General features: G+C 45.4%; 2 protein-coding genes across 2 annotated transcripts in view; both read left to right on the forward strand.

Annotated features, from left to right (window-relative positions):
* Positions 1-2,191, forward strand: part of LOC117372546 (pleckstrin homology domain-containing family A member 7-like) — a 39,570-nt gene extending 37,379 nt beyond the window's left edge. Inside the window, exon 5 of the mRNA XM_033968364.2 lies at positions 1,941-2,191. Coding sequence (XP_033824255.2) covers positions 1,941-2,190 — 250 coding nt within the window. The 3' untranslated portion in view covers position 2,191. The remainder of the gene's footprint in view (positions 1-1,940) is intronic.
* Positions 2,191-22,692, forward strand: LOC117372547 (pleckstrin homology domain-containing family A member 7-like). Its single transcript, XM_055222277.1, has 18 exons — positions 2,191-2,321; positions 3,041-3,124; positions 3,977-4,129; positions 5,689-5,742; positions 6,879-6,938; positions 7,266-7,346; positions 8,735-8,881; positions 9,045-9,140; positions 9,450-9,549; positions 11,825-11,895; positions 11,983-12,162; positions 12,981-13,047; positions 13,122-13,201; positions 14,054-14,248; positions 20,386-20,523; positions 21,136-21,266; positions 22,131-22,231; positions 22,536-22,692. The coding sequence occupies exons 2-18, from the start codon at positions 3,083-3,085 to the stop codon at positions 22,559-22,561; spliced, it is 1,722 nt and encodes a 573-aa protein (XP_055078252.1). The 5' UTR covers positions 2,191-2,321; positions 3,041-3,082; the 3' UTR covers positions 22,562-22,692.
* The last annotated feature ends 96 nt before the right edge of the window (positions 22,693-22,788 follow it).

Here is a 22,788-nt window from a genome sequence, read left to right on the forward strand (position 1 = left end):
CCAAGAGGGAACAAAAGGGTTGACATGAAAGGTTTTTCCAACACTGTCTTTGACAACCAAACCAAATTAGTTTTAGTTACGAGACCATGTGATTTCTAAAAGGTAAAATAATGACACAATATTTAAATTTCCATTACACTAGCAATACACATAACTATCATCTACCAACACACATAACTGTTACCTAGCAACCAGTAAAGATGTTGGTTTCTGGAGTGAGCGTCAGTGTGTTACGGTGGAGCTACAGAGAACAGAGGAGAGCCCCGAGGAGTGTGTGTCTATCAGTGTGTGTGTGTGTGTGTGTGTGTGTCTAGCTCTGTGTTGTGTGTATGTGTGCGTGTTCTATGTGTGTGCGTATCTGTGGGTGTGTGTTTGCGTGTGTGTCTGTCTCTGTGTTGTGTGTGCATGCATGTGTGTGTGCGTGTGTGTTCTGTGTGTGTCTTCTGGTCGGCATAGCATAAAAAAAACACTTTTATTTTGTTGAAATCATGTTTCATGTGTTTCTTCTGTAAATTGTCTCAGCATCCAGCTTCTTCCTGTCCAGTTTTACCTTCATAAAGTTATTGCAGAGTCACATTAAAATAAAAAATATTTAAAGATCAGGCAGTGGACAGGGAGCTGTGGGTGGGTCAGAGGTTAGAGGTGAGGGGTTAGGGCCAGGCAGTGGACAGGGAGCTGCGGGTGGATGTCACTGATAACATGTTAAACACTACACAAATAAAATGAATACTTACCAGAGGACACTTCAGACACTTCAGAGCCAATGCTAATGTTAATGCTAATGCTAATACTGATGTTAATGCTAATTTTGAAGCATAATAGATATTAAAACAACACCACAATCTGTATTAGAAGTATTTTACATATACAGTAACTGGATCGTCTATATTTTAATTAATTTGAATTTGAATAGGTGGTTTATTTTATGTTTTGTTTTGTTTTTTTTAATTTTGATAAAACTGACTTAGCTTTGAGACACAGTGTAAAAATATTATTTTTACACTGTGTCTGGAGGTTTTGTCCTCCAGATGAAGTCAGAACGAGAGAGTCATCAGAACCTCACTTTCACTTTAAACTGCAGAGAAGGAAAAGACTTAGGATAATTAAAAGCTGGACATTTTCAGATCGTGAAAGAAGGAAGTAGAGCTGTCAGAAGCATCATAAATCTGATAATCGATCGTAAAACTAATATCGAAACTAGATCATAGATCTTGAGCTGTATCAGAACATGTATAAGACACATAGACTAGTATACACCCATGGACCACTATGGAACCAACCTGAATGACTGAGGGATTACACAGATATAAAGCCACATGGGAAAAGAAAAGAAAGTACTACTATTTAATGTGGAAAATCACATTTTAGTGTTTGAACCTCAAACACTTTTACAAAGAATTATATCGCTGTTTCCTATTGCCCCAAGTACCAGAGACAGATGATTTTCCCACAAACCCCTGCAGACGCCTGTGTCCTTAGCGTGTTGTTGGCCTGTTGTTAGCGTGTTCTGTTGGACCTGTTTGGTGAGGAAAAAGAATCTCAATCACGCTACATCTCGTTCACCTATCACTCATGCATCACCTGTCGCCTGGAGACAAAAACATTACACACAAAAATGTACAGGGAGTACAGGCTTTAATCTGAGCTTTGTTTTAACACAATCTGACCATAAAGAACTGACTTACCTGAATTACAACAGGTGAGCTGATTTTTCAGTTTGTATTTTTTTCTTCAGTTTCAAATATTGTAAAAAAAAAATTGTCAGTGTTTACTAATTTGTGTTTCTCCATGGTGACTGCTGAACACTCTGCTGTAGACATACATGTAGAACACCCCAGTGTGATGTCATCTGAAACACAGTGATAGTTACTTCTTTGTTATGTTATGTTTGTGCTTTGTTATTATTTTGATCCTTATTTTCTCTTTGTGTGTGTCTGTAGCGCCCCTGGTGGTCGTGTGGGGGAGTACCGTTATGCTCAGGACCGCCTCTCTCACTTTGGTCTGTGCGACTCTGCTGCTCCGCCTTCATTTTGGCGTCTTTACGAGTGGCAGCAACGGCATCAGTATCGCCATGGCAACCCCACAGCACCACTCTACAGCCCCGCCCCCCTACACCCCTATGGACCACGCCCCCTGGCCTCAGCTGCATCGATGTCCCGCCGTCCGCCACTGATGTCCCGCCCCCTCTGACCTCTGGAACAATCAGACGGAGACCCCACACACCGGCCGAGAGGCTGACAGTGAGGCCGACCAATGAGAGAACGGCAGAGGGTGGGGCCTTCACAGCGGCGCCGCAAAGGAGCCAATCACAGTTCTTCAAGGTAAAAAATCTAATCCTGGTTCTGTCCTGATTTGTTGGTTTAGTCCTAGTTTAGACCTGCTTTAGACCTGGTTTAGTCCTGGTTTATTACTGGTTCAGTCCTTTTTTAGTCCTGATGTAATCCTGGTTTAGTCCTCATTTTGTCCTTGTTGATTCCTGGTGTAGTCCTGGTGTAGTCTTGGTTTAGTCCTGGTTGAGTCCTGGTTGAGTCCTGGTTGAGTCTTGGTTTAGTCCTGATTTAGTCCTGATTTAGTCCTGATTCAGTCCTGGTTCAGTCCTGGTTTAGTCCTGGTTCAGTCCTGGTTCAGTCCTGGTTCAGTCCTGGTTCAGACCTGGTTTAGTCCTGATTTAGTACTGGTTCAGTCCTGGTTTAGTCCTGATTTAGTACTGGTTTAGACCTGGTTCAGTCCTGGTTCAGTCCTGGTTCAGTCCTGGTTCAGTCCTGGTTTAGTTCTGGTTTAGTCCTGGTTTAGTCCTGGTTTAGTCCTGGTTTAGTTCTGGTTTAGTTCTGGTTTAGTTCTGGTTTAGTCCTGGCCTGGTTTAGTTCTGGTTTTGTCCTGGTTTAGTCCTGGTTCAGTCCTGGTTCAGTCCTGGTTAAGTCCTGGTTTAGTTCTGGTTTAGTCCTGGCCTGGTTTAGTTCTGGTTTTGTCCTGGTTTAGTCCTAGTTAAGTACTCGTTCAATCCTGGTAAAGTCCTGGTTTGTTTGTTTGTTTGTTTCAGGCATCGACTCTGGAGAGCAGATCTCTGCCGGTCTCTGGGTACATGACTCACACCGTCTCTGCTCCCAGTCTCCACGGCAAAACTGTGAGTCAGATGCCCTCCCATCTTCTTCCCTGTGTGTCAGATCCCCTCCCATCCTCCTCTCTGTGTGTCAGATGCCCTCCCCGTGTGTCAGATCCTTTCCCATCCTCCTCCCCGTGTGTCAGATGCCCTCCCATCCTCCTCCATTTGTGTTGGATGTCATGTGTGTCAGTTACCCTCCCTGCGTGGATTAGTTTAAAGTTGTTGTTTTTTTCTCTTTCTGGTTTTATTTATGAAAAAAACATAATTACATATTTTTCCAGTGTCTCTGTGTTGGTGAGTTTCAACTTTCTAAACAGGTCAAATCCTTACCCACTTAGAGACTGAAGGATAGGTCAAATGCAGGTCACAGGACAAAAAATAAAACAAAAACATTTGTAGTATTTGTGTAGTAGTATTTACAGTACTTGCAGTTGTAGTATTTTTTTGTATTTGTAATATTTCTAGTATTAATAGTTTTTTGCAGTTGTAATACTAGTTGTTTTTTCAGTACTTGCAGTAATAGCATTATTTGTAGTATCTGTAGTATTTGTAGTACCGTGTTGTGTATTTCAGCCCAAGGACCTGACTCTGCTCCTGATCTAGTTGCAGTAGTAGTATTAATTGTATTTGTAGTAGTATTTGTAGTATGTGCAGTAGTATTTGCAGTAGTATTCATAGTAGTTGTAGTAGTATTCGTAGTACTGTGTTGTGTATTTCAGCCGGGGAGCTGACTTTGCTCCTGATCCATTTGCAGTAGTAGTATTAGTAGTATTTGCAGTAGTATTTGTAGTATTTGCAGTAGTATTTGTAGTATTTGCAGTAGTATTCGTAGTAGTTGCAGTAGTATTCGTAGTACTGTGTTGTGTATTTCAGCCCGAGGAGCTCACTCTGCTCCTGATCCAGTTGCGCAGACATCAGTCCAAGATGGCAGCTCTCAGACGAGACATGCACTTCCTGTCCAATAAGTCGCACTTCCTGTCAGCTAGCCCCGCCCACCGGGTCAGCCCAGGACCCTGCAGCGCTCAGGTGGAGACCCCTCGGCACCACGTGTTTAGACTGTGACTGTACTGAGCATGGTCAGACCTTCGTCATGTGTCACACCTGTCAGACTCCATAGAAAAGTGTTTATTACAGTCAGAGGGAGTCACAGGCTGCACTGGTCACACAAGGGTTAAAGAAGAGGGTTAAAGCCCCACTACGGAACATTTCAGCACATTAGAACAGGGTTAAAACCCCACTGCGGAACATTACATTACATTAGAACAGGGTCAATGCCCCACTGTAGAACATCTCACCACATTAGAACAGGGTTAAAGCCCCACTGCAGAACATATCACCAGAACAGAGTGACAGAGATAGTATAATTTAAGATTTCATGTCCCAGAATGCCCCTGTGCTTCTCTCTGACTGTACGGAGCATGCTCAGACCCTCGTCACGTGACCTGAGAGGCCCGCCTGTCTCACCTGTGGTCACATGGTTCTCCTGTCATGTGACCTGCGCCCCTGTCGCTCCTGTCATGTGACCTGCAGCTGTGGAGCATTTGTGGTCTATGTTTAGTCTGTGCCTATAGGCCTGCTGTGGTCTGGTCTGGGTTGATTTGGTCTGGTCTGGCTTGGTCTGCTTTGCTTTCAATCACACTCATTTAGTCAGTCATGCAAGCTGCAAAAGTGAAGTGTCTTGCTCAAGAGCACTGTGGCAGTGTACATGTTAGTGGGACTAGAACCATAAACCATGTAGATCATCTGTGAATACAGTGTGTGTGTATGTGGGTGTGTGTGTGTGTGTGGGGGTGTGTGTGTGTATGTGTAGATCTGCATGTGCCCTCCTTCCCTCTCGCTCACCTCTCTCTCCCTCTCTCACCTCTCTCTTCCTTCCTCTCTCACTCTTCCCCTCCTCCTCTCATTTCTCTCTTCCCTCATCTCACCTCTCTCATCGCCTCCTTTTACCTCTCTCTCTCCCTTCCTCTCTCTCTTTCTCCTTCTCCTCTCATCTCTTTCACCTTCTCCTCTCACCTCTCTTTCTCTCTCTCTCTCCTCTCCTCTTCTCACCTCTCTCCCCCTATCTTCCCCTCCTCTTCTCACCTCTCTCTCCTCTCCTCCTCACATCTCTCTCTCTCTACTCCTCTCCTCACCTGTCTCTCTCTCCCCTCGTCCTCTCTCCCACTTCTCTCTTTCCCTTTCTGCCCTCCCCCTCTCTTGCTCTCTCCCCTCTCTCCCTCTCTCCCCTCTTTCTCTAACCCTCCTCCTCCTCTCACCTCTCCCTCTCTACCCCCCTCCTCTCACCTGTCTCTATCTCCCTTGCTCCTCTCTCTCACTCTCTCCCCTCCTCCTTTCACATGTCTCTGTCTCTCTCACCTCGTCCTTTCACCTCTCCTTCTCTCCTCTCCTCTCACCCCCCTCTCTCTCCTTCTCCTCTCACCTCTCTCCCCTCCTCCTCTCACCTCTCTTTCCTCTTTGCCTGGTTAAGTCCTGGTTTGTACCTCTCTCTGTACTTCTCTCTCGCCTTCTCCCTTCTCCCTTCCTCCTCACCCCTCTCTTTCCCTCTCTCCCTTCCTCCTCTCACCTCTCTCTATCCCTCTGTTTAGGTGGATGACTCGTTCCTGCAGTTGAAGAAGGATCTGGAGTACTTGGATCTGAAGGTAGGGTATCAGGTACTTCTGTGCTCTCCCTGTTTGACTAACTCTGAGTGTGTGTTTGTCTTAATATACTTTTCTTATAATGACGTGTGGATGTCTCTCTCTCTCTCTCTTCTTTTTAACCTGTTTCTAACCTGTTACATCCCTCCTGTGGATGTACCCCCTGCATGTCTTTCTCTCTTTCTCCCCTCTCTCTCTCTCTCTCCCTCTCCTCATCTCTCTCTTTCTCCCTCTCTGTCCCCTCCTCTTCTGTGTACATGTCCCCCCTCTACTCCCTCTCTCTCTCCCTCTGTGTGCTTGTCTTTGTCCCCCCCTTCTGTCTCTCTCCTTTACCCCTCTCTCTCTTCTATGTGCATGTCTCCCCTCTCTCTCTTTCTCCCCTGTGCGCATGTTTCTCCCCTCTCCCTCTCTCTCTTTCTCCTTCTGTATGCATGTCTTTCTTTCTCTCTCTCTCTCTCTCTCTGCATGTAAGATGCGTTCTCTGGAGCCTCTGATCTCTGCAGTCCACAGTCTGTTACTGCACTGCACTGCTGGGCCCCCCAGGGACCCCCCCAGCGACCCCCTCAGGCACTCCCACAGGGACCCCCCCAGGGACCCCCCGATGGCCCTGACACAAGTAAGAACCACAGACTGTATGAAGAAATGGACTGAGGGAGTGACATCTCCACAGCGTTCAGCTCCAGATGAAGCTCAGTTATAGCAGCTAATCTGGAGGTCTAGACCAGGTCTAAACCAGGACTGAACCAGGACTGAACCAGGTCTAAACCAGGTGTGGTTCCTATAGACCCAGTAGTGCTATATTACAGTAAGGTCCATAGAAAGAGAACCATCAACCATCGCTTCCTGTGACCCCAAAGTGACCCCAGTGTGGTGCTGAGGCTGCGCTCCGTCTCCATAGCAATGCCTGCTCAGTGTCTCCATGGTAACAGTGGGCTCTGGATGGGCCAGCAGTGCATGTGTCAGATGCCTTCCCATCCTCCTGTATCTCTATGTCAGATGCTCTCCCTGTGTGTCAAATGCTCTCCCTGTGTGTCAGATGCCCTTCCGTGCTGCACTGTCATTGGCTGTTCCGTCTCATTAGAAACAGTGTCAGTTAATTTAAAAGTGTTGTAAACCTAATTTTGTGTTCTGTATTTCAGATGGGAGCAAAGTCACTTAAGGAACTCAAACCACTTAGAGTGGCAGAAAGTGACATTGATGTGAGTTTGAACCAAGACTAAACCAGGACTAAACCAAGACTAAACCAGGACTAAATCAGGATTTGACCAGGACTGAACCAGGACTGAACCAGAAGGGAACCAGGACTGGACCAGGACTAAACCAGGACTAAACCAGGATTTGACCAGGACTGAACCAGGACTGAACCAGAAGGGAACCAGGACTGGACCAGGACTAAACCAGGACTAGACCAGGACTAGACCAGGACTAAACCAAGACTAAACCTGGTCTAGTCCTGATCTAGTCCAGGACTAGACCAGGACTAGACCAGGACTAAACCAGGTCTAAACCAGGACTCTTTCTTCCAGGTGAAGTTGAGTCGTCTCTGTGAACAGGACAAAACTCTTAAGGATTTAGAGTCGAGGATCAGCACTCTGCAACAGGACAAGGTACTCCCCCGCCTTTCTCTCTCTTACCTCTCTCTCTCTCCTTCCTCTCTCTCTCCCCCTCTCTCTCTCCTAACGCTCTCTCTACTACCTCTCTATCCCTCTCTCTACTCTCCCCTCCTTCTATTTCTCTCTCCCTCTTCCTCAGGATCAGTTGGAGGCTGTACTGGCGTTCTCTCACCAGCAGATGGAGCAGTTCTCCCTCTTTCCCTCTCTCCTCTCATCCTTCTCCCCCTCTCTCCTCTTATCCTTCTCTCCTCTCATCCCTTTCTCCTCTCATCCTTTTCCCCCTCTCTCCTCTAATGCCTCTCTCTCCTCTCATCCTTCTCCCCCTCTCTCCTCTTATCCTTCTCTCCTCTCATCCCTTTCTCCTCATCCTTTTCCCCCTCTCTCCTCTCATCCTTCTCTCCCTCTCCTCTCATCCTTCTCCCCCTCTCTCCTCTTATCCTTCTCTCCTCTCATCCTTTTCCCTCTCTCTCCTCTCATGCCTCTCTCTCCTCTCATCCTTCTCCCCCTCTGTCCTCTCATCCCTCTCTCCTCTCATGCCTATCTCTCCTCTCATCCTTCTCCCCCTCTGTCCTCTCATCCCTCTCTCCTCTCATGCCTATCTCTTCTCTCATCCTTCTCCCCCTCTGTCCTCTCATCCCTCTCTCCTCTCATCCTTCTCTCCTTTAGCTACAAGCTAAAAGACCATGTGGTTCCATCTGCTAACAAATAGTAGTTTCTTTGACAAGGATTTGAACTTACACAATTGTAATTCTTGAGTAAAGAAATAAAATATCAATAAAAAATACTGTATTTACATTTTAAATCAAAGTGCACTTACCAAAAAGATCTGCATGTATGAAAAAGTGAAAAATGTCTCTATGGTTCAAACTGCTTCAAACTGGTCTTCTCTCGCGGGAGTTTGAAGTGATGGGTGGGAGGTGCCAAATTAACACTCAGGGAAGCTTAATATACTCTTGGGAAAGTTGAATTAACGTCAACTATATGAACTCTGGCAAATAACCCCAACTCTGACCTCCATTTAACTTTTAAATAGATAAAATGACAATTTTTGTGTTAAAAACAACTCTGGAATATTTTACCCTGAAATTTTAACTCCTCCTGTTTTTGCTGTCATCCCTCTCTCTTTTCTTCAGGATCAGTTGGAGGCTGTACTGGGGCTTTCTCATCAGCAGATTGAGCAGTTCTGCCTCTCTCTCCTCTGATCCCTCTTTCCTCTCTCATCCCTCTCTCCTTTCTCATCCCTCTCTCTTGTCATCCCTTTTCTTTTCTTCAGGATCAATTGAAGGCTGTACTGGCGCTCTCTCACCAGCAGATGGAGCAGTTCTCCCCTCATTGCTCTCCTCATCCCTTCTTCTCTCATCCCTCTCTTCTCTTTTCTTCAGGATCAGTTGGAGGCTGTACTGGCACGCTCTCACCAGCAGATGGAGCAGTTCTCAGACCCTTTGTCTCGTCAGAAGATGTCTCTCCATCAGAAAGTCCTTCAGGAGGATCTGGTCCAAGTCCGAGCCCAGATCTCCAGGGCCTACACGGTAAAAACAGGATCATAACCAGATCTGAGGGCCGAGACCGGGATCATAACCAGATCTGAGGGTCCAGACAGGATTATAACCAGATCTAAGGGTCCAGACGTGCATCATAACCAGATCTGAGATTAGGATCATAACCAGATCTGATAATTCTCTCTGTGTTTAGGACATGTCTCGTTCTCTGGAGGAGTTTGTACTCCTAGAAAAATCTGTGGAACAACTACGATCTGCTCTACAAACCCAGCTCAGCTCCTCCACACAGGTCTGAACCAGGACTGAACCAATACTAAACCAGAACACCAGATCTACACCAAGTCTGAATCAGGACTGAACGAGGACTGAACGAGGGTTAAACCTGGACTAAACCAGGACTGGACCAGGACTAAACCAAGTCTAAATAGGTCTAAACCAGGTCTAAACCAGGTTTAAACTAGGACTAAACCAGGACTAAACCAGGGACTAAGCCAGGACTAAGCCAGGACTAAACCAGGACTAAGCCAGGACTAAACCAGGACTAAGCCAGGACTAAACCAGGACTAAGCCAGGCTATCATATGGTTCATGTGTTTCAGGCTGAGAGGGCAGAGCTGAAGAGGGAGCTGTGGAGGGTGGAGGACGTTTTGGCTGGACTCAACCGCAACCGACCCCTCGACCCCCTTGAGCAGAACTCAGGTATAAATGAAATAGAAGATTTAATTTTTAAATTCCATTAATGTGACCCCTCTGTGACCTCTATGTGACCTCTGTGTGACCTTTCTGGACCTCTGCATGACCTATGTGTGAACACTTGGTGACACCAGATAAGACATAAACATCAAACAATATATAGTTTTTTACTGATAACAATAATGCTAAGGCTTTGGACACAATGTCAGGCTCTGGACACACAGGGTCAGGCTGTGGACACAGGGTCAGGCTGTGGACACACAGGGTCAGGCTTTGGACACAATGTCAGGCTCTGGACACACAGACCCAGGCTCTGGACACAGGGTCAGGCTCTGGACACACAGACCCAGGCTCTGGACACACAGGGTCAGACTCTGGACACACAGGGTCAGGCTGTGGACACACAGGGTCAGGTTCTGACACACAGACTCAGGCTCTGGACACACAGGGTCACGCTCTGGACACACAGGGTCAGGCTCTGGACACAGGGTCGGGCTCTGGACACACAGGGTCACGCTCTGGACACAGGGTCGGGCTCTGGACACACAGGGTCGGGCTCTGGACACACAGGGTCAGGCTCTGGACACACAGGGTCAGGCTCTGGACACAGGGTCGGGCTCTGGACACACAGGGTCACGCTCTGGACACAGGGTCGGGCTCTGGACACAGGGTCGGGCTCTGGACACAGGGTCGGGCTCTGGACACAGGGTCGGGCTCTGGACACACAGGGTCGGGCTCTGGACACACAGGGTCGGGCTCTGGACACAGACTCAGGCTCTGGACACAGGGTCGGGCTCTGGACACCAGTGTTGGGAGTAACGGCGTTAACCTATAACGGCTTTACTAACTGTGTTACTTTTTCAGTAACGGAGTAATGTAACTAATTACTTTTCCTACCGTCGTAACGCCGTTACCGTTACTGACAATAAAATGTAGCGCGTTACTTTTAATTGAGTTCACGCTGCTCTTCATCAGAGTCTCTCAGCCGAGGAGCTGCTGTTGTGTTTCTTTGTTGAAAGAGGAGGCTGGGGTGAGATAAAAGGCTCGTTTGAGATGAGGCGGGCGCAGATACGACGCCGTCAGTCGGTGCGCGGTGCATGCCGGGTAGTTTTGTGTCCAAGATGCCACCGACTTGCTCTAACGTATGCGCTGGTAACGGGAAGTTTTTGAGCGAGGCGAGCGCAGCAGCTCTCCACCGACTGCGGCCGCCTGCATGGACTACAAATGCGTAATGCATGATGGGAAATGATGTCCTGTCCACAAGTGCGTTCACAGCAGATTAGGTCCGAGTTGTGTTTTGATCAGAAACGTGACTGTGTTCTCTCCAAAGAGGAACAGGCTCAGACCAGAGGTGATTAATATTTGAATACTGGACAGAGAATTACAGTGTGTGGCCAGAGAAGCTTAAAGGTTTTGTCTTATTTTACATGATTTACATTTGAATGCCTTAGTTTTGCAAAACATGGTAATGAATCTTTTCAGTATTTTACTGAAAGCACTTTATTGTTACTTTTTATTTTAATGAAGAAAATACTTGAAGTTCAGTTGTCTGAAATTGTGTGACATGTTGATTTATTTGCACTTCAAATGAAATGTTTTATATTTTTTTAATTTTTGATACATTCTATAATTTACTTGAAAACAAATGCAATATAGTTGCAATCTGTTAAAGTGAAATAAATGTTAAAGGTTCACATCTGTGATGTTTTTATTGTTTTAACATAAGTAACGTGGAGTAAAGTAACGCAGAGTAGTTACTTTGCCTAGTAACTAGTTACTTCTCCCAAAAAGTAACTGAGTTACTAACTCAGTTGCTTTTTGAGAAAAGTAACGTGTAACTATAACTAATTACATTTTTGAAGTAACTTGCCCAACACTGCTGGACACACAAGGTCAGACTCTGGACACAGACTCAGACTCTGGACACAGGGTCGGGCTCTGGACACAGGGTCGGGCTCTGGACACAGACTCAGGCTCTGGACACAGGGTCGGGCTCTGGACACAGACTCAGGCTCTGGACACAGGGTCAGGCTCTGGACACAGGGTCAGGCTCTGGACACAGGGTCGGGCTCTGGACACAGGGTCAGACTCTGGACACAGGGTCGGGCTCTGGACACAGGGTCGGGCTCTGGACACAGGGTCGGGCTCTGGACACAGGGTCAGACTCTGGACACACAGTTTTTTAAAACAATGCAGGCTACAGTTATTTTAAATAAACAAAACTGAAATCGCCCTTCATGTTTTCTGTGAGGTCATCTCCTCTCTTCTGATTGGTTGACAGAGAGGACATTAGTGCCTTCAGTTCAAGAGTCAGTGCCTTCAACCAATCTGCTCCAGACCGTGCCAAGCTGGGTAAGTGTCCACAAAGACCTGTTTAGATCCTTAGACTCTGTTCAGACCCCTGTAGTGCGATTGAGATCCATATAAACCTTTGTGCAGTCCGATGCCCCGCCCCCTCCGCGGCCGCCTCTTCCCTGTGGTTTCTATGAGGAAGACGATGCCCGCCCTGAAGTTCCGCCCCTTCCCCGAGAGGCCGCTGTGATTCGCCACACATCAGTGCGAGGTCTGAAGCGCCAGTCAGATGAGAGGAGGCGAGACCGGGACGTCGGGGACTGGAAGGTGAGCTGTAGTCCTGGTTTAGTCCTGGTGCAGACCTGGTTTAGTCCCAGTTTAGTCCTGTTCAGTCCTGGGTTAGTCTTGGTTCAGTCCTGGCTTAGTTCTGGTTCAGACGTGATTTAGTCCTGGTTTAGTTCTCGTTCAGACCTAGTTTAGTCCTGGTTTAGTCTTGGTTCAGACCTGGTTCAGACCTGTTTTAGTCCTGGTTTAGTCCTGACTTAGTCTTGATTTAGTCTTGGTTTAGTCCTGGTTCAAACCTGGTTTAGTCCTGGTTTAGTCCTGGTTCAAACCTGGTTCAAACCTGGTTTAGTCCTGGTTCAGTCCTGGTTTAGTCCTAGTTTAGTCCTGGTTCAGATGTGGTATAATCCTGGTTCAGATCTGGTTTAATGCTGGTGTAGTTCTGGTTTAGTCCTACTTTAGTCCTGGTTCAGACCTGGTTTAGTCCTGATTTAGTCCTGGTTTGGTCCTGATTTGGTCCTGGTTTAGTCCTGGTTCAGACCTAGTTTAGTCCCGGTTCAAACCTGATTTAGTCTTGGGTTAGTCCTGGTTCAGACCTGGTTTTGTCCCGGTTCAGATGTGGTTTAGCCCTGATTTCGTCCTAATCTAGTCCTGTTTTAGTCCTGGTTTAGTCCTGGGTTAGTCCTGGTTCAGATCTGGTTCAGTTCTAGTGTAGCCCTGGTTCAGTCCTGCTTTAGTCCTGCTTTAGTCCTGCTTTAGTCCTGCTTTAGTCCTGCTTTAGTCCTGCTTTAGTCCTGATTTAGTCCTGATTTAGTCCTGGTTTAGTCCTGGTTTAGTCCTAATTTTGACTCGGTTCTTCTCAGTTCCAGTCTGATCTTCGGTCGTTCCTTAGTGAACCAGAGTTGCCGTTGGAGCCTCACAGCACCTCAGGTCAGAGTCTGTATTAAAGCTGCACTATGTCACTTTTCTGCTCATCTCCATGGTAATGTGACAATCCGATTCAGGTCTGGGCGGGTCTTCATCTGGACTAAACCAGAGCTCGGTCTCAGCCTTCGTCACTTTGAGGAGAGGAGACACTCACAAGGTTAGAACCAGGACTGAACCAGGATCAAATCAGGACCAAACCAGGACCAAACCAGGACTAAATCAGAACTAAAACCAGGACTAAACCATGTCTGAACCAAGACTAAACCAGGATTAAAGCAGGACTAAACCAGGACTAAACCCAGTCTGAATAAGATAAGATATGCCTTTATTAGTCCCACAGTGGGGAAATTCCAGTATTGCAGGACTAAACCAGGAACGAATAAGGACCGAACCAGAACCGAACCAGGACCAAATCAGGACCGAACCAGGACTAAATCAGAACTAAACCAGGACTAAACCATGTCTGAACCAAGACTAAACCAGGATTAAAGCAGGACTAAACCAGGACTAAACCAGAACTAAAACCAGGACTAAACCATGTCTGAACCAAGACTAAACCAGGATTAAAGCAGGACTAAACCAGGACTAAACCAGAACTAAAACCAGGACTAAACCATGTCTGAACCAAGACTTAACCAGGATTAAAGCAGGACTAAACCAGGACTAAACCCAGTCTGAATAAGATAAGATATGCCTTTATTAGTCCCACAGTGGGGAAATTCCAGTATTGCAGGACTAAACCAGGACCGAATAAGGACCGAACCAGAACCGAACCAGGACCAAATCAGGACCGAACCAGGACTAAACAGGATTAAACCAGAACTAAACCAGGAGTGAACTAGGACTAAACCAGGAATAAACCAGGACTTAACCAGGACTGAACCAAGTCTAAACCAGGACTGAACCAGGATTGAACTAGGACTGACCCAGGATTAAGCCAGGATGAACCAGGAATAAATCAGGACTGAGTAGGACTAATTATAATATATTGTACCTTTCTCTCTCTCAGGATCGCCCCAAGAGCGCCTTCGAATGCTCCGCCTCCTCCCCGGCACTAGACTCTGATTGGCCATCCCCAGTCCAATCACGTGGCAGGATGAGCGCTGACGAGCAGGTGCAGCGTCTCCAGCAGAGGGTGCGGGGGCGGGACAGACAGAGGAGCATCGGCCAATCAGAACGCAGTTCCACCACGCCCCGCCCGGAGGTGTGTGCCATGCCCCCCACGCGAGCTCAAGCTCCACCCCCCACACCCAAACGCAGCAGCAGCCGAAACCGCTCCCGAGAAATACGCAGAGAAATCAGCCGTCAGCAATGGGCGGAGACTGACATCGACTAATTACCATAAACCCAAGAATAATTTACATAATTTAAACACCAACCCTAAACCTGAGACCCTCTGAGGGAGATATTGATACTCTGCAGTGACATCACGCTTGAAGGGGAGGGGGGTTCTACATGTATGTCTATGGTGGGATGCTCAGCAGGTACCATGGTGACACAATGCACACATTAGCAAACTCTGACAAAAAAGTTTTCAGATTGTCTGAAAACTCAGTCAAAAAATCCTAAAGTGATTTAAAGAGCACATTTTCAGGAGCCTATGATCAATCTGAGCGTTTATAGTCCTGTTTAGGAGTTTGATTTTACACAAAAAGGTGAGAGTGACCAACTGTAACTGTTGGCTAATGCTAGCTTGTGTAATGTTATTTGAGACAGACTTGTTTAACAGCACAAATCAGCTCACCTGTTGTAGTTCAGATAAGTCAGTTCTTTATGGTCAGATTTAGTTCAAATAAAGCTCAGATTAAAATCTAACTCGGACAGAGTAGTGCCTCCAGTAAGCTTAAAACTTCCGGGGAATGTTGATGACGTCACCTGCAAAGTATCAATATTCAGAGCAGAACACAGAGGGTAGAAACTGAGACCGAAACTAAACAAAATCATTCAAAACTTTAAAGACTTTTAAACCAAACATAAACAAGGCCCAAAGTGAAACTAAACTGTCAAGACTAAACAGGACCAGGATCAGACCTGAAACCACGGCTCTGACCCCATCTTTATGATCCTGGTTTTCCTTTAGCTCAAAGTCTGGACTCAATTATAAAAATAATGTTTCAAATGATTATTAATCTGTCTTGACCCAAACAAAACAGCTCTGAACAGAGCAGAGATGAAACGGGACAAATGTTTCAGACTCTGGAAAAACTCAAACTCCCCAAACTCCCTCATAAAAACAGGGAAATGTGGAATTACAAGTGTCGACAAACAAAGTGGAGCTAAAACACTGCCCCCTGCTGGGACCCTCTGACATTGCAGAATGTAAAACTCGTGCCATCATTTAAAGTGAGTGTGACAGGTTCTGATGATTCTCTCGTTGTGACTTCATCTGGAGGATAAAACATCACACTCATGACATCACGCTGATGATGTCGCACTAATGACATCACACTGATGACATCACACTGATATTAAAATCTTAAATCTAATGATCTTAAGTGTTTTAGTCACATGAGTTGTCTCACCTGTCATGGGCGCTTTAAATCTTGAAGTGGGACTGAACACTCCGCCTACATGCTCTCGGAGCTGATTGAGTGTTTAGCACCACTTTAAAATAATCTTTATATTTGTAGATCTGAAGCTTTGGGACTTTAGTTTGGCTTTAAATCATTCAAAAAGTGCCTTTGAAATGTGTTTATGCCTTTTTGCCTGAGTTCAGAAGATATCATCATCGTTTTGGAGAAAATCTGAAGAGAATCTGAAGAACGATGTAACACGTTTAAACATCAGACTTCACCAAATCAGTTTTATACAGAAAGATTTAGAACATTTAAATGTGACTTTTACAGGGATTTACTGCAGTGCCTCTAAAAACATCATCTACAAATACTATTATTATTATTACTGTTGTTGTTATTGTTATTATTATTATGTTCACATGAATCACAAAGTTTTGTTTTTGCAATAAACTAAAAACCAACATGACGAAGGGTTAAAGAATGTATGTATCAGGGACTAAACCAGTACTAAAGCAGGACTGAACCAGGACTAAACCAGGACTAAATCAGGACTAAACCAGGACTAAATCAGGACTGAACCCGAACTAAACCAGGACTAAACCAGGACTAAATCAGGACTGAACCCGAACTAAACCAGGACTAAACCAGGACTAAACCAGGACTAAACCAGGACTAAATCAGGACTAAACCAGGACTAAACCAGGACTAAACCAGGACTAAACCAGGACTAAACCAGGACTAAATCAGGACTAAACCAGGACTAAATCAGGACTGAACCCGAACTAAACCAGGACTAAACCAGGACTAAACCAGGACTAAACCAGGACTAAATCAGGACTGAACCAACACTAAACCAGGACTAAACCAGGACTAAACCAGGACTAAACCAGGACTAAACCCGAACTAAACCAGGACTAAACCAGGATTAAACCAGGACTAAACCAGGACTAAACCAGGACTAAACCAGGAGCACTACACTAAACTAGAAAACCAGAACTAAAGAGCACTGACATTTTTAGAGTAAATATTTTGTATATATTTTATAGATTTTAAAATATGATGGTATTAAATTATTTACAATATTAATAAAAGTAAAAATCTAGATTTTTAGAGAAAGAGATTGAAAGTTTTTTTTGCAGATTTGGTGAAGTCTGAACCCTTTAAACTCATTAGCTTGCTGCTAATGATGCCTTTGTTTTCTGTGGGAGATGCTAACAGTGCTAACCAGCATGTGTTTGAATGGACTAACCTGTGTGATGGACCTCAGAACTGGAGCTCCCATGATGCTTTGGGAGCTCTGCCTGCACTTCCCATGATGCCAGGCTTGTGTGGACTCTGTATCCCAGAATCCCCTGAAAGGAAACAGCAATAGTTTAATGAAATAACTGTGTTTACATCGTAGACTCACTGTGGCGTTCAAATGCAATAGAAACACAGGCTCAGAGGAAGAACTGTGGCGGACATTTTGAATCCTAATATTCACCTAAAAAACAAAAAATTGATGCGACTCTGCTGAATCTCACGAGTATCAGCGATTAAGAGAATAAAATTGGAGAAGGAAATGTGCATGTCGCAGTGTACTGGTGGAGGTGAAAATAGGGGTAGATTGATTGAAAATAAGGGATTAAAGACTTCTCTTTTATTTCCTTAAAGAGGGAGTATTTGACTTCTATGGGGTGTTAAAGAGGGGGTATTTGACTTCTATGGGGTGTTAAAGAGGGGGTATTTGACTTCTATGGGGTGTTAAAGAGGGAGTATTTGACTTCTATGGGGTGTTAAAGAGGGAGTATTTGACTTCTATGGGGTGTTAAAGAGGGGGTATTTGACTTCTATGGGGTATTAACTATAACACAACATATTTCTATCACCATGTTTCCTTTTATTGTTTTGAAAATGCTATAGCCGTACTGCTAACCATAAGGAGGGTTTGGATAGGGCCCGGGGGAGATCTCTAGATTACTCAAACTTGTGTGGATGACCTCTAAAACCTCTTCATGTTTGTGACAAGGTACAGAGTTAGAACATGGGAGAAAGCTTAAAAAAAATCATTTTGGCAGAATACCTCCTCTTTATTTTTTCCAAACTCCTAAATTAATTCTGAATCAGACAGAGCTCAAGCTTCTGCTCCTGTTTTTCCTCCAAATCCAAATGTTCTGCCTCAAATCCACGGAAGCCTCTGATGTTCCACAGTCATATTTCTATCATTTCATTTTGAGTCTTAGATTTGCACTTTTAATAAACAGCTGAGGCTTTAGCTGTGGCTCTGCTCCTCTGTCGAACCAAATCAAACACATCCACCTCACAAACCAAACGCACCCACCTCACAAACCAAACGCACCCACCTCACAAACCAAACGCACCCACCTCACAAACCAAACGCACCCATCTCACAAAACAAACACGCCCACCTCACACAACAAACGTGCCCACCTCACAAACCAAACGCGCCCACCTCACACAACAAACGTGCCCACTTCATAAACCAAACGCGCCCACCTCACAAACCAAACGCTCTCACCTCATAAACCAAACGCGCCCACCTCACAAACCAAACACGCCCACCTCACAAACCAAACGCGCCCACTTCATAAACCAAACGCGCCCACCTCACAAACCAAACACGCCCACCTCACAAACCAAACGCGCCCACTTCATAAACCAAACGCGCCCACCTCACAAACCAAACGCACCCACCTCACAAACCAAACGCTCTCACCTCACAAACCAAACGCACCCACCTCACAAACCAAACGCTCTCACCTCATAAACCAAACGCGCCCACCTCACAAACCAAACGCACCCACCTCACAAACCAAACGCTCTCACCTCACAAACCAAACGCACCCACCTCACAAACCAAACGCTCTCACCTCACAAACCAAACGCGCCCACCTCACAAACCAAACGCTCTCACCTCATAAACCAAACGCGCCCACCTCACAAACCAAACGCGCCCACCTCACAAACCAAACGTGCCCACCTCACAAACCAAACGCGCCCACCTCACAAACCAAACGCTCTCACCTCATAAAACAAACACGCCCACCTCACAAACCAAACGTGCCCACCTCACAAACCAAACGTGCCCACCTCACAAACCAAACGCACCCACCTCACAAACCAAACGCTCTCACCTCATAAAACAAACACGCCCACCTCACAAACCAAACGTGCCCACCTCACAAACCAAACGCACCCATCTCACAAACCAAACGCTCTCACCTCATAAACCAAACGCGCCCACCTCACAAACCAAACGCGCCCACCTCACAAACCAAATGCACCCATCTCACAAACCAAACGCTCTCACCTCATAAACCAAACGCGCCCACCTCACAAACCAAACGTGCCCACCTCACAAACCAAACGCTCTCACCTCATAAACCAAACGCGCCCACCTCACAAACCAAACGCTCTCATCTCACAAACCAAACGCGCCCACCTCACAAACCAAACGCGCCCACCTCACAAACCAAACGCTCTCACCTCATAAACCAAATGCGCCGACCTCACAAACCAAACGCGCCCACCTCACAAACCAAACGCTCTCACCTCATAAAACCAAACGCTCTCACCTCACAAACCAAACGCGCCCACCTCATAAACCAAATGCTTCCACCTCACAAACCAAACGCACCCATCTCACAAACCAAACGCGCCCACCTCACAAACCAAACGCACCCATCTCACAAACCAAACGCACCCATCTCACAAACCAAACGCACCCACCTCACAAACCAAACGCACCCACCTCACAAACCAAACGCACCCATCTCACAAACCAAACGCACCCACCTCACAAACCAAACGCACCCACCTCACAAACCAAACGCTCTCACCTCATAAACCAAACGCACCCACCTCACAAACCAAACGCACCCACCTCACAAACCAAACGCGCCCACCTCACAAACCAAACGCACCCATCTCACAAACCAAACACACCCACCTCACAAACCAAACGCGCCCACCTCACAAATGTCAAGTTAAAGTTTAAACTTTGTGAAATTATTTCTGGACTAATTTACTGTAGGTCTTGGTTCAATGTGAGGTCATTCTGCTTTTTGCATGAACCTTTCCTCTCCTCTCTCTCGCCCTCTCTCTCCTCTCCTCTCTCTCCTCTCTCTTTCTCCTCTCTCTGCACTCTCTCTCCTTTCTCTTTCTCTATCTTTCCTCTCTTTCTCTCTCTCGCTCTCTCCTATCTCTTTCTCTCTTTCACCTGTCACTCTCCCCATCTCTCTCCCTCCCACCCTCTCTATCTCTCTCTCTCTCCATCTCTCTCTTTCTCTCTCTGTGTAAATGTTTGTTCTTCACTGTTGGATCGTGTTTGGAGTTTTGGACGTGACCAGGAGGTGGCGCTCTGCTGCATGGCTCTGATTTAACCAAGTAACAAAACACCACACACACACAAAGTACAAATACTACTGCAAGTACTACTAATACTACTGCTTCTGCAAATACTACTACTACTTAAAGGTTAAAATGTTAATAATTGAATTCTCACAATGAACAAATCCCCAAATCAGTGTGTCAGATGCCCTCCCTGTGTGTCAGATACCCTTCCCGTGTGTCAGATGCCCTTCCCGTGTTTCAGATGCCCTCCCCGTGTGTCAGATGCCCTCCCCGTGTGTCAGATGCCCTCCCTGTGTGTCAGATGCCCTCCCTGCATCTCTCTCCTGGACTATGTTGTCTTTGAGTTCCCTTCACTGCAGCACACACCTCAGTGCTGTCAGCTAATGTTGTTAGCCTTATTCAGTCTGCTTCCTCCTCAGTTGTCCAGTGGAGTTCAGTTCTGTGGATTCACTTTGGCCTGTTACATCCTCAGGGGTTTGATTGGCAGCAGGAGCGACCAATGACAGAGGGCCAGAGTGATGAGGGGCGGGTCCAAAGTGAAACAGTCCAATCAGAGGAGAGGATCAAGGAGGCAGAGCCAGAGGAGTTTGACTTGGACATCAGCAAAGAGGTCAGAGATTAAACTGAGCTGGAGACAGGTCAGGATTCTATAGTGGAACATTTCATCATATTAGAACCGGACTGAACCAGGACTGAACCAGGACTGAACCAGGAGCACTAGACTAAACTAGGAAACCAGAACTAAAGAGCACTGACATTTTTAGAGTAAATAAAAAATGTCATAGGACTGAAACAGGACTGAAACAGGCCTCAACTAAGACTAAACCAGGATTGAGCCAGGCCTCAACCAGGACTAAACCAAGACTAAATCAGGCCTCAACCAGGATGGAACCAGATATGAACTAGGACTAAACCAGGTCTATACCAGGACTAAACTGAGACTAAACCAGGATTATACGTTTGGAGATTTCTTTAAAAACAGTGACTCTCCCATAGTTATACAGGCCCTTGCATTTTCACTTTCAGAGTAATGAAAATGAATACTGTTGTCATGGCAATTAACAATTCAGTCTCTTCTGAATGGTCCTCAAAATGCCATCTATAAACAGAAAACTCCTGCCTCCATTTTGACATTATGACATCATATTCTGTTGTGAACAATTTAAGAGGGTCCATTGTGATTGTTACCGCTTTTACTGAGTCCGGGTGTTCTGGTTTACAGCTGTCGAGGCCCCAGAAAGTCCAGATCCCAGAGAGACTAGACCCGGATTTGGAGGAAGTCCTGAGTCCAGAGGAGCAAAAACAGAGACGAGAGAGAGCAGAACGTATCAGGAACATGCTTACCAAATCCAGGTAGAACCAGGTCTAAATCAGGACTAAACCAGGATTAAACCAGGACTAAACCAGGGTTTAACCAGGACTAACCCAGGACTAAACCAGGGCTCAAGCAGGTCTAAACCAGGTCTAAATGTTCTAAACTTTCAAACAGAACCCAGTAGGAGCTGATCGGTTTAAATCACATTTTCTAACTTTAAGTAAAGAAGTGCCCCAATGCTCAATTTTGGGGCCTGCTACTTTTTACTATTTTTATTTATTCCATTAAGAGAAAGCCTCATACATTTATATGCAGATGATACTGTTTACAATGTCAGTACTCCTTCTGCTGATTTTCATGAAATCCAAAATTACCTACATTTTTTTTAAATTGTCATTGAATATAAATAAAACAAAGTGATTTAAGTGATGGGCAAGCTCTTTATACACTAAATAGTACATCAGCTGAAAGTGACTCCACCTGTAAATATCTTGGGTTTATAAATATCTTGGGTTTTGGTTTGATGAAAACATATCTTTTAAAAACATATCTTAGAATTATGTAAGAGTTTAAAATCAAAATGATCATTTTATTATAGAAACAAATCTTGTCTCTCATTGAAATACAGAAAAGAAATAGTTGAAGCTATCTTTGTTTCAGTCCTGGATTATGAACATAGAATCTATATATAGATATAATTGGCATAAATATATAATCTACATATATACAGTAAACATATAGATACAATCTACATATAGATATATTAAACATGTACATGGCATGTAGACTACGACGATAGGCTGACTCAGTATCTCACCTGTTGAATTTTGAACTTTGAATCTAAGACATCGGGATCCTCTCCGTCTAAAAACTGTAATGTTAAGTCTCCCTGATGTGTTCAGGTCCCAGGTCCTCGTTGACTTTCCAGAGCTGGGTGCAGTTTTACAACAACAGCAAAATATCATGAAACAGGCATCGATACAAGGAAGACTCCTGAAGACCGGTGAGGAACCAGGACTAAACCAGAACTGAACTAGGACTAGACCAGGACTAGACCAGGACTAGACCAGGACTAGACCAGGACTAAACCAGGACTAGACCAGGACTAAACCAGAACCAAACAAGTGCTGGAAAAAACTACCATAAGTTATCAGATAGCACTAAATGAACCACTGTCCCTCTGGATTATTTTAAATCTCATTCATGTTGTCGTGTCTTCGAGCAAAATAGTCCTTCCTCGTCTTCAGTTTATATTATTATTTCTGTATTTTCAGAAACTTTGATTTTCATATTTGTATGTTCTGCAGGTAAAGCCGCTGCTGAGAGCGACTGACTGTCCAGGACTGACCCTGTCCAGGCCTGACCGGATGAATTTAAGACTGGAAAAACAGTTTACTACAGATTTATTTAGGTCACAAGCACTTCATAAGTGTATGATTTACTTTCTGTTTTGGGACTGACTGAGCTAACAGCTAATGGCTAATGGTTAACAATGATGCTGTGTGTTTGTTTATTCACAATTTAATATAATGACAAATAAAGGTCTGAAATCATCTCCGC

Source organism: Periophthalmus magnuspinnatus, chromosome 6 (genome assembly GCF_009829125.3).
Source record: "Periophthalmus magnuspinnatus isolate fPerMag1 chromosome 6, fPerMag1.2.pri, whole genome shotgun sequence".
NCBI lineage: Eukaryota > Metazoa > Chordata > Actinopteri > Gobiiformes > Gobiidae > Periophthalmus > Periophthalmus magnuspinnatus.